At 41.6% G+C, this 16,355-nt stretch overlaps 1 protein-coding gene across 1 annotated transcript in view; it reads left to right on the top strand.

Moving 5' to 3' along the window:
• Window positions 1–11,775, top strand: part of stk11ip (serine/threonine kinase 11 interacting protein) — a 29,724-nt gene extending 17,949 nt beyond the window's left edge. The window contains exons 23-26 of the mRNA XM_080052777.1: window positions 5,074–5,158; window positions 6,131–6,213; window positions 7,493–7,713; window positions 10,577–11,775. Coding sequence (XP_079908903.1) covers window positions 5,074–5,158; window positions 6,131–6,213; window positions 7,493–7,713; window positions 10,577–10,717 — 530 coding nt within the window. The 3' untranslated portion in view covers window positions 10,718–11,775. The remainder of the gene's footprint in view (window positions 1–5,073; window positions 5,159–6,130; window positions 6,214–7,492; window positions 7,714–10,576) is intronic.
• Window positions 11,776–16,355: the final 4,580 nt, after the last annotated feature.

Raw genomic sequence — 16,355 nt, 5'->3', positions numbered from 1 at the left:
CCTTTTATTAGATAGGGGCTCCTGCTCGGGCCTGGAATGTCTGGAAAAATATGGAAAATGAATTTGACAATATCCAGCCCTCTACCCCCCCCCCCCCCCCCCCCCCGAACGCCCGGAGAAAACAGGAAAACATCTTGGCACGCACGGAAAAAAGCATCGTTGCCCAGTCTGTAGTACACACAACTCGTGTAAGAAAAAGACAATGTGACGTAGTAGAACGGAGATTAAGCTTGTGATTGTTTCGTATGAGCAATTCCAGGAGAAAGAACTGAGAGAAAAAAATTCCGTCAACAGACGTGCTGATTAGAAGACGCTCTGCCCTCAGCTGTTCTCTGCTGTTGTTTCTGTCCAGCTTTCACTCAAACACAATCAAGGGAGAACATTTTTGGAAGAACATGGACTGTTTTGTTTCCTAAATGCTCTTACGGCATCTCGTTTGTATTCTTTTAACATTCATTTTCACTTTGTTTAACTAGGTAATGGTCTTTTTTAAGAACAACATCTCTTTATGAAACTAGACGTGGCCCACACACACACACTGTCACACGTTACATAAGAGTAAAGACAATGTACAGTTATTATGGTTACACACTTGGGACTTTATAGTAAAATCATTACATGATAAAATGTATATGAATTTACTAAGGGGAATCAGCTATTTGAAGTCCATTTGTAGTTAAACGTTTTTTTGAATGCAATCCCCCTTTCTTAACACAGATAAATGTTTTAACAAGACCAAAATGTATAGATAGAAATATATATAAATAGAAAAGATACATTTTAGAAACAATACTCGGGTGATAAACTGATTTTTTTATTCACATTAGATCCTTGGGCTTCAGATGCATTTCCCCGAGTCCACCCAAAAGCTTTTTTTTCTTCCCGTCTAATTCCATAAACGGCTCGTTTGGTGCCTTGTATTCTTCTGCGTGACTTCAAAGTGATTCCAGATTGCTTTCAGGAAGACCGCGGAGATGTCCAAGACAGAGCAGACAAGTAAAAAAAACGAAAAAAAAATATGAATAATGGTGTTGTAACTTTCCAGGTGCGCGCGCAGCCGCGCACACACACACACACACACACACACACACACACACACACACACACACACACACAAGATGCTTCTGTAGAAGATATCAGCGTTTAATTGCCAAATACCTGCACGTCAAGGGTATGATGTTGAGACTAAGAAGTTGCCTTATCATGACCCAACTTTCTTTCTCCTGATGCTACATTAACCCCCAAAACAGCTGTTCTAATGTAATATTCCGTCGGACCGAGTTCGGAAAAAGCTTTAACCATAACAAAACCCCGTCTATGGTCCAAGCTGGCTCCCATCATGTGGACAAAGTTTGGAAAAAACCGCAAGACGTGGAATGACGAAGGAAAGAGTGGCTGGCTGGTGGAGGGGGAAAGGATGTGGTTATGACTGGGACAGTTTTCTGGAGCTTTTGGGGAAGGAAACCATTCTGACACCACTTTTTTCGGACGCAAGAGATAACACGAGACTTATGGAAACTATGTAGAATTTATTTTACTGATCTTGTGTTTCTGTTGGCCAGTTGCTTTCTCTCACTTAGAAGGGGATTTGTCAGTTGGTGCACTCAAATCGGTGTCATAGCAGATTCGGTTAGAGTGATGGACGCCTTTTCTCCACCTACTTTACAAATCAGAGAACAAATAGCTGCATTCCAATATTTAGTATGGTAGAAAATAGATTTAGGATGTCCCAAAACATGTTGTCAGATGCAGCATGCTTAAAAATACCGATATGCCCCTACTACATCCGGTTGTGATTTTTTTTTTTGTGTGGAAATCAGAATGCTTTTTTTGGTCATTCTGACCCACAATCCACTGCAAACCGGAAGTTACGTCACATAGATGCAGCCTTTGAGTGAAAACAACCACTGATGTGACGGATTTATAATCAAGAGGCAAGTTCAAGGCGCGATGGTATGATGGAATGAAATAAGTAAAAGTTTGTCCGAATAGTATGCCTATTGCATGTTAATATTACATTAAGTACGTAGTTTTAATGATCAGCTGTAGTATGTAGAATAGTACAAAAAAACGGTATGCGATTTGGTTTTTTTTTTTGTGAAATGCACCTTTAGCTGTTGCTTAGACACTGGAAACCTTTTCTTCATATCAAACAATGGTATGGTGTTTTTAATTACATGTGAAAATCAAAATGTAATCCCTTGGTCAGTCCCACGCTCGCTGTTTCTCCTCAACACGTCATGAGAATGTTTCTGGGAGACTTTTGACACACGTCCAAAATGCAAATTTTCCGTGAAAGCAAATGATTGAACCATCCTGTCATTTTTTTTTTTTTTATCCAAAGCAATTTTGAGGAAAACTGGAACAAATAGCTTTCTTTTGACTTTAAATAGGAAAAAGATTACAAGACTGGGAACAGTAGGGAGACGTGATGGAGAACAGTGCAGGAATTTGAGCTTGTTCATCCAACAATTCAACAGTTGATGATTTAACAGCCAAATATGATTATTTATGAGTGTTTTTCTGCAGAAGTGGTTAGTCAAATATCCACCAGTGAAAATGTTATATTAGGTACTGGCAGGTGTTAAATCTCCTACTGGGCGTACAGTATGGACCAACTCTCTATGGAGCAGCCTTGAAATAAGAAAATATATGAACATCCTGAATAAGTGCAGAGAAAAGACTCAAAGTCTGCTGTTACTGAGTGCATGTTAATGAGTTAGTGATGTTCCCATTTCATAAAAGGCTTTTGATATAAGAGTTCTGACCCAAATGGTTTGTATCCCAGAATTCTGAAAACTATCAAGTTAAACAAAAAGCTGGAAGTTGGCATTGAGCGCTTGTTCAGATTTGTCGTCTTGTTTGTTTATTCTTTTGATCAGACACTTCCTGTTTCACTCGAGGAAAATTGGCATCAAAAAATCCCAGCCGTATATACCCAGCCGTAGTAACCGACTAATCCTTTTTAGATGTTCAGCTCCGGTATATTTGTGTCCAAACCCTCTTTAGATTCATCTCACGACCCCTAGTGGGGGTCCCAAAGCCACAATCTGGCAACCGCCGAACTTTTTGTGAATGAGATACGTCTCATTCCCTCGCCTGCAGCTGTTTCATGTCTTTTCTATCGAGACATAAAAGCAGGACTCAAACGAGGGGCCAATGTATGAATAGCAGAGCACAGAAACATACATGCACATCTTATAACGATTAGAAAGAAGCCACAGCAGCTGTAAGATCCCGTCTTTCCCCTTATAGACACATTCGTGGGAATGTGGGAGTAGAGTATTAAAGCCTTTGGAAACGTACAAGTCTTAATATGTTTTTTTTTTATGTTTTTTTTTTAAGATATTTTTTGGGCATTTGTATGCTTTTATTGATAGTGTAGAGACAGAGTTGAAATGGGCAGAGAGGCGAGTGACATGCAGAGAACGACCGCAGGCTGGAATCGAACCCGGGCCCGCTGCTGGCCGAGGCCCATGGGGGGGGACGCCCTACCATCTGAGCTAAGGGCGCCCCCTTGTTTTTTTCAATCTTAATGAAAATATTTTTTATTTTTTATTATAAAACCTGTCTAGACCGTTTGACAGGACTGTGTGGGCGTAGCCGTATCAAACTGTATCCACGGCAACATACATTGTTTTGTTTTTTTACTGTTTTTAAACACCGAACCTCTGTAAAGCTTATCAAACTCAAATGACAATATCTTTCATAACTCTTTTCAGATGCTTACTATCATGCAACTAACTTAAGGATTTTGTGTGATTTGGGTTTACAGCGGGCTTTAATACAGTAGGATTTGCTTTGGCATTGTGTCTTTCCTGTGCTGTTAAGCCATTATCGTCCCTCCTTTGCTTTCCAATGGCCCTTTAAATCCCTTTGAAGTCCGGGCCCATTCAGACTAGACGGTGGAGCCACGCTGGTGCAGATATCCTCTCCACCCTTATTGCTGTCAACCCCAGTGACACGCTGCGTTTTGGTGAATGTAACAGTGACCCTGCTCATTGTCTCTCCAACATTTTTCTCACCCATTCTGGTCTATGGAGTTGAAATCTTACACCTTGCAACCAGAGACCTTTATTTTTCGCTTTTTCTCATGCTAGATACAATAGCCAGAAGAAGGCTCAGATTGAGTTTGCCTTTTGTGTGTGTCGCCCTTCTTTCCATGAGTATTTGGGTGGGACAGTATTCCTTGCTCCTGTACCTTTTCTGTGCCCTTTGCAAGGAGTAGTTTTTGTTTTCTCCGATAGGCCACTTTGAAAAAAAAAAAAAGTGCTGCTAAAAAAAATCTGTAACAATGTTTTATCAAAAAGGTCAGCTGTGTCCATCCTATTTTAGAAGTCAGTGCTTGCGCTCCAACGTCTGATTTAAAGTGAAGCACACAGATGCCTTAATTCAGTTTGACATCTCCTGTTTTGAGAGGCTACAAACACAGCTGTTCACCTTAAAACCAGCTGTGTCAACACACTGCAGCGCTGCTTCAAACACCACGCAAAGAATGAATCTTTGACATTTGCATAAATCCCCCCCGTGGTAGAATCCTTGTCCAGTGCATCAGTGGGTTGGCAAATGATTTAAGTAGTTATTTCCTCATCTGATAGAAGAATCCTTTTGAGGCCAGTTGGTTGTCTTTAACTCCTAGATAAACCAGAAAGCTTGTTGTCAAAGTCACTTTTTGTCAAAATCAGTGAATATTTCCTCACGCTCCCTTACCTGTCTGTACTATGTGTGCACTTAAAGAAAAATCCAGTGCATGCCCTTTTAAAATGGTACTTCGCTAGCTACAGTGCCCCCTTTGTTTGCATACTCTTTGTTTACATATCAGTTTACTGTGTGTATTAACACCAGATTTGTTCAAATCGTATACACAGAATACGGACAGGTAGCGTGCGGATCATGAGGAGATATTCACTGATTTTGACAACAAGCGTTTCTCCAGAATTGCTGACTCCACCTTTTAATTGAAGAAGCCGTTTGAATACAGTTGTCTTCCTCGCAGATAAACCATGACTTCACACTTCAATTGTTTCAGGACTGTCTTAATTTGCTATTTCTGTTTTTTTTTCTTTTCTTCAGGGACCGTGCGTGAGTTGGCCCACAAATCCGACAGCAAGCTGAAATCTATCTCCACCACGAGACTCAACCCTCAGCATCATCTCTGGTAAACACAAGGCTCCACTCCACGCACCTACGATGTGTGAGAGTCGCTGACATCTTTTGATTTATTTTTTATTTGTTTAAACGCCGAGGGATGTGGTTTAAATAGTTTAGTGCACATTTGTATGTGGTCGTGGGTTAGGCGTACGTTTAAAAGGGGGAGTCATGTTTGTTCTAACAGTGCACATTTCTTTACACATCTTTAGTTGATTACAATCAGCTCTCTTATTTTATTTATTTGTTTATTTTGCACCAGTAAATTAGCCGGTGAACCACATTTGAATTTGTTACATGTGTCGAGCTACAAATCCCCGAAGCATGCCATGTCATGTGGTGCTGTCACCTCCGGTAGTTTTTATTCCACTCTTTTTGTGTGTGTTTTTTTTATAGGAGAAATCAAACGATAGCACGGTAGCTTTCTTTAGGCTCTCACTGGAAAGGAATGTGGCTTCAGTATGTACATGAAAGTATGATTTCAGGAGCAGACATTTCTCAGGAACAATTATTATTATTTTTTTTTTAAAGGTGCTTTTTATATAACATTAATCCAGCCTTTATCAGGAATTGGTAGATCCAGGTGCCAACACTCACAAACACTTAAATAAACGTCCCATTTATTGTCATCTGTCCTCAGGCAACACACTCACAACACAGCTCAATTATCAGACGATAAAAACAATTCGCCGCCTTGAATGGGTTGTGAAGCAGCTACCCGCAAATCTCACTTTTTTAATTCCGTGCCTTGTCAACTGTTATTTTGTCAATTATCACCTTTTTTGCCTCAGTCCCCTGTGAAATGTATCCCTGTTTTTTTGCTTGAGACGGTGTGTGGTAGTAGCACCTGAAAGCCACAAGCTCACCACAACACTGCTCTCTTTATAAACAGTGGCAGTGCTAGCGCTACTGGAACATTTGGTTGCCAATACATGCACATACACTGTTATAAATTAATGTATGTTTCTTTTCGATCCCTTAGGCCTCTCGTGTGCGAAGACATCCAGGCCGATGTGGAGGATGGACAGCTGCAGTTTTTCTACATTCTGGCATTTGTCCTGCAAGGTGACACATCCACTTACATTCAAAAGCAAACTTTATTATACATCGTATTTTGATTTCACAAGGACGTCTTTTTTTTTCTTTGTACAATATCTCAGCTGAAGGATCTGCGTTTACCTGCATTCTTTTTGCTTTCAAAATGTTGTTAAAGAGTTCAAGCCTCAACAGGTGAGGTATAATGACTGCTGCAGACGCAACTAACAAGTAGTGCTGTTAAATCAATCTTTGCCTTTTCCTCCTTTGCTGGATTTACACTGGTGCTGCTTATCTACAAGTAGGACTAAATATGTCTTTTCATTTGTATGTAGGTGACAGTTTCCAGGAAAAAGACAATTTGCTTAACTTTAATTTTAAATAAATGCCACAGTAAAAGCCTTCATAATATGCACGGCCCTTTAAGTATTAAAGAAAAGTGCCAGGAAGCTAGGAGAAAAACTCACAAACATGGATGAAAGATTGTATTTCCTCCAATTAAAACCGAGAAGAAGTTAATATGGAGAACAGACAATATGACTTTGAAGAGGTGTGTTTTGAAATGAAGTCAAGATCTGTTGTTTTTAAATGGACTCAGTGTAGTGACACTCGACCAAAGTGTATTTTGCCAGGATGCCTCGCTGTCTGCGCCGCAGCCAGTCGACGCATTTAAAGCCAAGGTAGCTGCAGGCTACACACAGCTGTGCACGTCCGTGGAATTTCAAGCGCTGTAATTTTGAGCATGCCTAGATCTGCCTTTCCCTCTCTTGTTTGCTCCTCTGAAGACACAGCTCTCTGTCATTGTATTCTGTTGGCGAGCGGTAAAGCACGTATATAAAGCTGTTGACCTATGACCGCTGCCTATAGTTATAAGTCAGAGGCTTCATTCAGGTAGGAGTCAGTGATTCTGGAGAATCTGCTTGTTGTTGCTGCACTTTTTGTCAAAATCGGTGACCTCACTATCTACTAACTGTGCATGCGCTGATGAAAAAATAACAGTGTTAATACACAGCCTTGGCTCTGTAAACGGGCATGTTACTAGCTGTGGTGGGCCCCCTTTGTTTACATACCTGTTTACAGAGCCTAGGCTGTGTATCAACATATTCTTTTTTTTCACCGCACACACAGTACTTACAGGTAAGCGGATCTCGAGGAGATATTGCTCTTATTTCTACAAATAGTGATTTTGACAACAAGCTTTCTCCAGCATCGCTCACTCCACCTTTAAGTGACTAAAAGTTACATCACACATAGTGCCTCTCTCAGACCATTTTAAATCATGGAGAATTGCTCATATATTTCTTTCCAGAGGATATTTGGATGCCCCTGACAGTGCTGTCGACCAGGGAAACCCTGTACCTGCTCAGAGAGGATCACCAGTGGAGGAAAAGCTGTGACGGCCTGGACCAGAGCAAGGAGGCCAGCAGTGGGGCCGTGGACATCCTAGAGACGCTGCCAATCAGCTGTGTTAGCTCAGTCCACCTGTGGCCTTCAGACGCATGCAGGATGGACATTAGGCTTTACGACGAGGTCAGTTAACTGTATCTTTGGGGATTTCTTAAGGATAAGGACCTTCGACACAAAAAGCTGAAAAATCAAAAGTCCTTCTATCTATTCATTTGAGGTAAAAGTAGGGGAGAACGGGGTAATTTGTCACACGGGTTGGTTGTCACAATCGTTATATCTCGGAACCAGAAGGCGCTGTCTGTGAAATTTTGGTATGTAAATATCCAGAATTGGGATCAGAGGTCACCTACATAGTCTTCCTTGGAGTTAGACTGCTGAATTTGAGGTGAGACGACTGTTTGTGTTTTTCATGTCAAATTGAAAATATTTAGCTCCTCAGTATTTTTCTTCTAGGCTTTTACACAATGGGTTTATAACAAAACACTGTTTACCCATACAAAGTGTGAAGGGTAAACTATAGTTTAGATTGTGGTTAGCAAGCTAATTAGTTGTCAGATGGTTGTTGGCCTTGATGCTAGCAAGAAATTCAAATTGGGGTTGGTCGTCACATTTTTTGGGGGGTTGGTTGTCACATGTTATCTCAAGGCTGCAGCCAGAAAAGGAACCCAATAACGAAATAAATTGTCAAGCTGTATCCTCACTGACACCCCAGAGAAGGAAAGAATAGAGCAGGAAAAGGCAGCTAGCATGCAAAAGAAAAAAGGGCAACAAAATCAAAACAACCCAGTGCATCCCAAACTAGACCAGCTGCCAAGGCTACAGTAAGACCCTGTTTCCACCTGGCATTAATATGTGGTTTTTAGGATCCGATCGCGCTAACTACAGGTGGAAACACGCTCAATGCGCATTGAATGCGCATTGAAATTATCCACATTCGGAGGTGGTTTGAGACCACTTATCCACATACCCATTAACAGTGGAAACGCGTATGCGCATCTCATACACATTAGGCCCCGCCCACTCAACTGCGGCGAGTGACTGGGCGGAAACGCGTACTCATTCACGTGACAATTCACGTCATAAAAGCGCACCGTTGCAGGTAAACAGACAACAGAAAACAGAAAACATTGAAGATGGAGTGTATAAGCGGAAATGATGTACGAGCTGATTTCCATACAGCGCGGGGAATTCGAATCCGGATCGCAAACGCGCATAGAAGACGCATTGTTAAGGCCAGGTGTGAACAAGCATATTACATTTACATATAACGATCGGATTCCTCAGAACCACATATTAATGCCAGGTGGAAACAGGGTCTTAGTTATGTAGGCCTATTTGTCAACTTGACAATGCAATTAAACTTTCAAATTTAGTTCTACTTTCTTGCCTTCTTTTTAAGATTATTCCCATTAAGATAACATTGTGACAAACAACCCCATAGTGTTTGACAACCGACCCCTTGATGGGGCTGGTTGTCACAATGTGTAAGGGTGTCTTTGATGATTAATTTCTTCTTTATTACAATAAGATAGAAAAAGTGAGGGGTACACATTTCAAGCCAACACCTTAAGCTTCAATTTAATGTAGGAATGACTATTGAAAGATGTTTAGTTGATGAGCAATTCTCACTCGAGTAAAAAGTTTGCCTACTTACCCCGTTCTCCCCTACTAAGTTTTGTCATTTTAAGCACATTTACACCCCCAAGTTTGATATCATATATTACATTTGACTATTTTAAAGCAGGTTTTCCAGAGGCTTTAAGGCTTAGGTGAAAGGAAACCACAATATAAACAGCACAGGATAAAGGATTCATTCATAAAAAGAGAAGGGGAAACACTAAATGTCGTCTTAGGCAGAGCTGGAAGACGCACAAAAGCGCAGTTGATTGCACAAACTTTCCGTAGGCCTTTCTTAACGGTTGTAATGGAAAAGTGCTCCTCCGTGCTGCACTCAGTCCTGTCTGCGTAGATCAATCCACGATGAACTGTATCATTTGCAACATGTGCAACCGATACACAATAAAAAAAACACACTAAAAAAAACAAGTGGCTTGGTTTGAGAAGAAGCGAAAGTCATCAAACAATTTCAAATGAAATTCTCTTCTTTCAGACAACATGAGGAAGCGGTGAAAACAACCTCGCACACGGAGTCTGGCACTCTGCGCCGCTCGATCGCTGTTTCGGGTTAAAATGCAGCGTGGGATGTTTGTGTGTCGACCCCTTTCTCTGCCTCTCTGGTCCTGCTAGTATCAGCTAAATTAAACTAAAACTAGGAATGTATAGATGGATGTATATACTCATAGAGCCAAGTTTAGTGTGTATCTATCCTACAAGTGCGTTTTCATTACAGTAGAAAAGTAAGCTGACTTATTTCACACATTTTTCGTCTTTTCACCGTTATCTACAAACCCGACAACACAATTTGTCACTCAAAAGAGTTGAACTGGGGGGTGCTTCGGTGGTGTAGTGGATAGAGCGCGTACCATATTGGCTCCGGCCTTCGTTGCAGTGGTCATGGGTTCGAGTCCGACCCATGGACCTTTACTGCAGGTCATCCCCCCTCTCTCTGTCTCCCCATTTCAACTTTGTACTGTCAAATAAATCTTGAAAATGCCCAAAAATATATATATAAAAAAAAAGAAAGGTTGAACTGAAATTTGACACAATCAAGTTGTCTTTGATGTTAGTGAACTCAACCAGAGGGAGATCAATATATTGTTATATTGTTTTAATGTGTGCAATGGAGAATGTTGCCAAGAAGGATTGTTAAAAAATACGTGATATCCAGTGTTGGATCCCTGCAAACACTCACTCGGCAGCCCTGTTTCCGTTTGCAGCAATGTGTTGTCCAGTTGAATTTTTTCTTGTGATTGACTACTTTCGAAATGTCCATGTTTTCCTCATGTTGTGTTTTCCTCTCTCTCTCTCTCTCTCTGTATCTCTCTCTCTCTCTCTTCTCTCTCTCTCTTCTCTCTGTCTCTCTCAGACTGTGAAAGAGGAAAAGACGTGGTGTGTGCGATCGGAGAGCAGTGAGCTGCTCCAGGGTCTGCTGGACTGGGTCAGAGCACAGTGGGAGGCCATGTTCGGAGTGAAGCTGAACACGAGCCTGCAAGACAAAGCGCCATAATTTGGGAATAGAGGGACATTAGTGTGTGTGTGTGTGTGTGTGTGTGTGTGTGTGTGTGTGTGTGTGTGTGTGTGTGTGTGTGTGTGTGTGTGTGTGTGTGTGTGTGTGTGTGTGTGTGTGTGTGTGTGTGTGTGTGTGTGTGTGTGTGTGTGTGTGTGTGTGTGTGTGTCTGTGTGTGTGTGAGAGAGAGAGCAGCTCTTTATATTCTATCTACAGTCTGCTCTCGGGCCTGGTACCATTATGCCTCTTTGCTTTCATCGTCTTTTTAAGCCGGCAACTTGGAAAGTGATTGCACTCATTCATGTGGTCCACGAGCCCGTAACAAAAAGGCACTGGCTGCATAAGTCTTTCCCCTCCAGATATCATCCCAACTGACTTTCTTTTTTCTACAGCTAAAACAAAGAGTGTGCCTTTTTCTATTTTTTCTGCAGCAGCCATGTTTGACATTTTGAAAACCTTTAATTGCACATCTCGCTGAAGCATCCAGCTGAAAACGAAGAGAGAATACAATTGGTAAATGGGGGCAATGCAAGAAGCCTAAAATATGTCCTCCCTCCCCCACCCCTTGTGGGGGAGGGGGGGACATACTCCTTTTGGACATACTCCTTTGTGTGCAGTGGCCTTTGACATCACGCGCCCAACATGAGGCTGGAGGTGCCTCTGAAAGGTCAAGCCCCAAGCCAGTGTCTTTCAGGGTAACCCCCGAGCTTCCAATTAGGGTCTCATGATGTGTGTTTCTCTCTGCACTGTGAATACCACAAGTACAAGTCTTCTCACAGACTGAGCGGTAGCAGCTCCATTTCTCTCTAAAAACTTTTGGGAACAGATGTTTACTTTGTTAATTTATAACCTCTGTGTGTTTTGTCCTATACTGACTGTGTGAAGGACAGTGTCTAGTTAGATGGATTTATATTTTCCACATTACTCAAAATATGAACTTTTATGTTTGTGTCCATCATGCACAGAAAGCAGTAACGATCAAAATGAGCTGTTTGTTTTAGGTTTACCGGTGTTTCTTAATTTATTCCTTTGTGTAAGTTGTTATGTCAATACGGGTTTAATGCAGAAAAAAGTTTTATTTTTTATATAAAATACAAAAGGAATGTATGTATGGATGTATAATTGAATATAAAAATGGATGTGTTCATTTGTTTGATATTTTGTGTAGTTTCTTTGAGCGTATTCAGAGAAAGGGAAGAAACTGCCATTCTACTTTTTGCAGAACTTGCTTTGCTGAACTTTCAACATGGAATAATAACTTAATGTGTACCTGTTGCAAATTAACCAAACTTTTCCGAAGTTTTTCTTAAACTTAGTAACTATTTGTATGCCTGTGTAACAATTAATCAAACATCAAATGTCAGGTTTTTAAAAGAAAATCACAGTTTGGGTGAGTAGTTGAGATGGCACATAATGAAAGATCAGCTCTGCAGAAAACTACTCATGTCTGTTTTGAGTGACAGTGAATTAATTGCTGTTATGTTTTCTTTTCTTTTTGGCGAGCATTGCTTGAAGCTAACGGTGCCCCAGGTCATGAAACAGACAGCCATCAAGGGTATTCTCTTACAAAAGGTGAGAAAGTCTTCAAGAAAAGGCCAAAATCATAAAAAAAATGGTGTTTGATTCCTTCTTTGGTGCTAGATATTAGCTTGTAGAGTCGCTGTCCTCACCAGCCATTTGTACTTTATTGGGCCGGCTTAATCACTACAGTATTTCTGGCTGAGTTTAAAAGCAAACAACAGTGAAGGAATGTTAAAACGCAGCAGAAGAAGTCATTGATGTCTGATTATTGGATCAAAATGGTGGTGGCCCCTTTTTGGTTTACAAAGTGTTCTTTTATGCCACGAAAAAACACCAAAACTGGCTAATCCAGACCCCCCCCCCACACACACACACACACACACACACACTCACTCCTCTAAACCCCTCCGTATTGAGGGTGCCCTCAGCTGTGTAAAGGGTATCTTAACCAATTCCACAGTATAAATATTTATTTTAGCCACCGGTGCTGTACATGTGCTGTCCACATGCTTTGCCGGAGACCCTGGATCACCCTTCAAGTGCGCCCACGTGGCTGACAAAAGGGCCCCCGATCCCCCACAAAAACCAACTAGCAAAAGGGGGCAAGTTGACTGGACCTGCCGCTTTGTGCAGCCTGGTTTTAATGTTCTCTATATAAATCTGCTTCACACAATGGAGAACCAGAGAACAATTTGCGGGTGATTCTTTTTTATCACTTTCAATGTGTTGTCCCTACCAGAGGCGTTCCAGGGTCAAGCACAGAACATCTTAGGTCTTGCTTCCAGCCTCAAAGGCCGGAAAAATCTCTTTAAACTTTGCTTTCTGTTGACATTTCGCAGCATTTTCAAGGTGACTGATCCAAAAAAAGGACTAGGGACACATGTGCGGCAGACATTGACAAAAAGCTTTCATATTAGGCCGTCACGCGTTGCAGCTGCAGTCCCCCCTTGTGGGAATTTTCTGATTTTCATTTAGAACATAAGTCAACAATTGATATATTAAATGCTTGAATAGGAATCAAAAGAAAGTCCTAACAAGCTGAATGCGAACCACGCGCATGCTGCTTTGATGAAGGGGTCGCTTTGTTTGATGAGACAAATTACAGAACGAGTTGAGCCCCTTTTTATTATTACTATTATTCTTTCCTTCCTTTCTTTGTGGGAGGGGAGTAGTTGTTTAAAGAAGTGTCTAAATGTGTTTCTTTCTCCTTAAAGTCTAAAGGACGTCTTAAAGTCTTAAGGACTTGCATGAACTGGGTTGTTGGATGTGTTTGTCTTTGAGGGGTGGGGGTAGCACATTTAGAAACGTCTTAATGTGTCATTTCTACTCTAAAAATAGTCTATTGTCTTTATTTGGGGCTTTGAAAAGGCGTGTAAAAAGTGCCAATTTTCCCCCTTTTAAAGTCTTGTTAAAAAAGTGGTTTAATGTAAACAATGCTTGGGCATAAAAGTTAATGGTCAAGTATTTTGTGCGCCATTAATTCTGTTTTATAGACCCGGGAACCCATACAATGCCATGCATTCAAATTATTCTCATGTTGTAGCTACATTTTCTCTTGCATTTTTCTTGGAACGTTAAGAGACCTCTAGGAAAAACTTACGTCAAGGGAATAGACTTCTAGTAGTGATATAGAATCCTGAATGCTTTTGTTTTTGACCTATAATATGGAGAAAGTGAATAAGCCTACAAACCCAAGAAATACAATCTGCGAGTCATAACAATCGAAGGAATCTATGTCACATAGTTGTATGTGTAAGGGAGGAAATGAGCTATCTAGCCTGGTACTCAAACATAACCACTACCGTATGAAAGGGCTTTGGAGGTGGGTGAAAGTGCTCCATATACCAGTGCATCCTGCCACCATTGACACAGTTCATATATTCACAGCAGGGGTGCAGGAAGGAATTTCCTGCCCCCAAGAGTGTCTCAGCCCTCCCCATGACTGACTCCATTTTGGCCACCTTCATTTCATAATCCCTATCATTTTGGTTGGCCCCTCTCCAGCTATGGGGCCTACAGCCATTTCAATTGTTCTCCTGCGTTCCACATCGCATACTCTTTCTGGATCCTATTCTACATACTACAGCTGGTGATTAAAAGGATGAATTTAGCATGCAGAAGGCATACAATTGGGACATACTTTACTTATTTATTTCATCATCACATCGCGCCTTGAACTTGCCTCTTGCTTAGCCTATATATCTGTCACTTCGCTGGTTGTTTTCACTCGGATGTGACATAACTTCTGGTGCCCAGTGGATTGTGGGTCAGAATCGCCCCAAAAAAGCATTCTAATTTCCATATCAAAGTTAAGAAATGGCATCCGGATATTTTGAAGCATGCCGCATCTGACCACATGTGTTGGGAAATCCTTAATCTCTTTCTACCATGTACTAAACAGCAGGGAAGTATGGAGGTATTGGAATGCAGCCTTAATGTGGCTCTAGCGGGGGTGGCCAATACTTTAAAATAATATGACTCTCCAGATTTGGGTGAAGATAAAAAGGTGTTAGAAGAAGTGAGTGAGTTCATGGCTCACTTGGATCAGTTGTGTAGTGGACGGAGGAAGCTGAGACGCAGCTGCGATTAGGACTGGCACAGACATCTGGCTGCATCCCATTTCCCACAGCAAAAACCTTTCCAAACATTTTCTCTGCTAAATCCGGAGCTCTACAGCTGCACGGGCGTGCATGACAGCGAAGGAGATCTGTTGTTTTGCTGAAACGCTCCAGTCAATTCTCAATTCTTGGATGGTGGGCCTTAGTCTTTGTGTGTGTGTGTGTGTGTGTGTGTGTGTGTGTGTGTGTGTGTGTGTGTGTGTGTGTGTGTGTGTGTGTGTGTGTGTGTGTGTGTGTGTGTGTGTGTGTGTGTGTGTGTGTGTGTGTGTGTGTGTGTGTGTGTGTGTGTGTGTGTGTGTGTGTGTGTGTGTGTGTGTGTGTGTGTGTGTGTGTGTGTGAGAGAGAGAGAGCGGCTAGTCACGCAGTGCCTCTGTCAGGGCCCCGCACATTGCTGCCAAGCTGTGGTCCAGTGGATAACACGGGGTCTTCAGCGCACACAGAGAGAGAGTGAGAGAGAGAGAGGGCTAGATTAGATTATGGTGTAAAGCACTGTGTGTACTTTTTTTGCAGCATGAGAGAAAAAAAACAAGAATGTAAACATCTAAACAGTTTCTAACGACATAAATCGACTCAGGTGGAGTTCTTCTTGGGGAAAGGGAAGTGTGTTTAAAGGGGCACTCCTCTGATTTTTTTTACACACAGCGAGTAGTTATAGTAGAAGCCTATAGTTGTATGAAAGATGACGGGTATGAGGGTATTTGCCAGGTAGAGAATCTTATGGAAGATGCCATCATGTTGCATTGTGTGGAAGTGACATGAGGACATGTTTAGGGCCCTCTGCGGTAAACACAAAACTGATCTTCATTGCCTTCTTTGGGGCTGTTGTGTTATACATTACAGTGATGTTTGGAATGTATATGTTAATATAGTAGCAGCCTATTATTCTAGAGGTTTTACTGCACTGATAAAGGCCTTCGGGATATAGACACAATTATCAACTGTTTTATTAACTCTTATTCAATTCAACTTGACTGTTTCTGAAGTCAAATCTGGTCCATGTCCAAATACACAAAGACATTTCATGGATATACAGTAGGCTCTGAAAAACCATATGGCTGTTTTAAAAAAAAAAAATTGCGCATTTGGAAATTGCCTGCCAGCATTTTGGCTTGTGCGACTAAACTAGAGGCGAACTGGGGCACTTTTGGCTTTCCATATTTGCAAACACTGTTTAAGTGTGGGTGAATGGGTTTACCTGACCTGAATTCATTTGGGTTACACACACCATGACTGTGCTATAATACAGGAAACAAGTCATCGTGGCTTTATTTAGTAAATTTGTATCATGTGAAATTCCTCTGACAGTGACACTTGTTCAGCATCATGATATTATAACACGTTACAAAAGAGGTTTTTTTCTTTGATACTTGATTGTCGCCGGGGCAGAACGGTAGTCGGCGTCCTGGAATCTCAGGTTTCAGGCGAGAAGGAAGGGGGCCTCCTCCTCCTCTTGTTGAATGGGGCCGAGTTACGTGGAGGTGGGAAGGGGAGGAGGAGAG

This window comes from Ammodytes marinus (genome assembly GCF_949987685.1).
Source record: "Ammodytes marinus genome assembly, chromosome: 24".
Classification (NCBI taxonomy): domain Eukaryota; kingdom Metazoa; phylum Chordata; class Actinopteri; order Uranoscopiformes; family Ammodytidae; genus Ammodytes; species Ammodytes marinus.
This window is presented reverse-complemented; position numbering and strand designations above follow the sequence as displayed.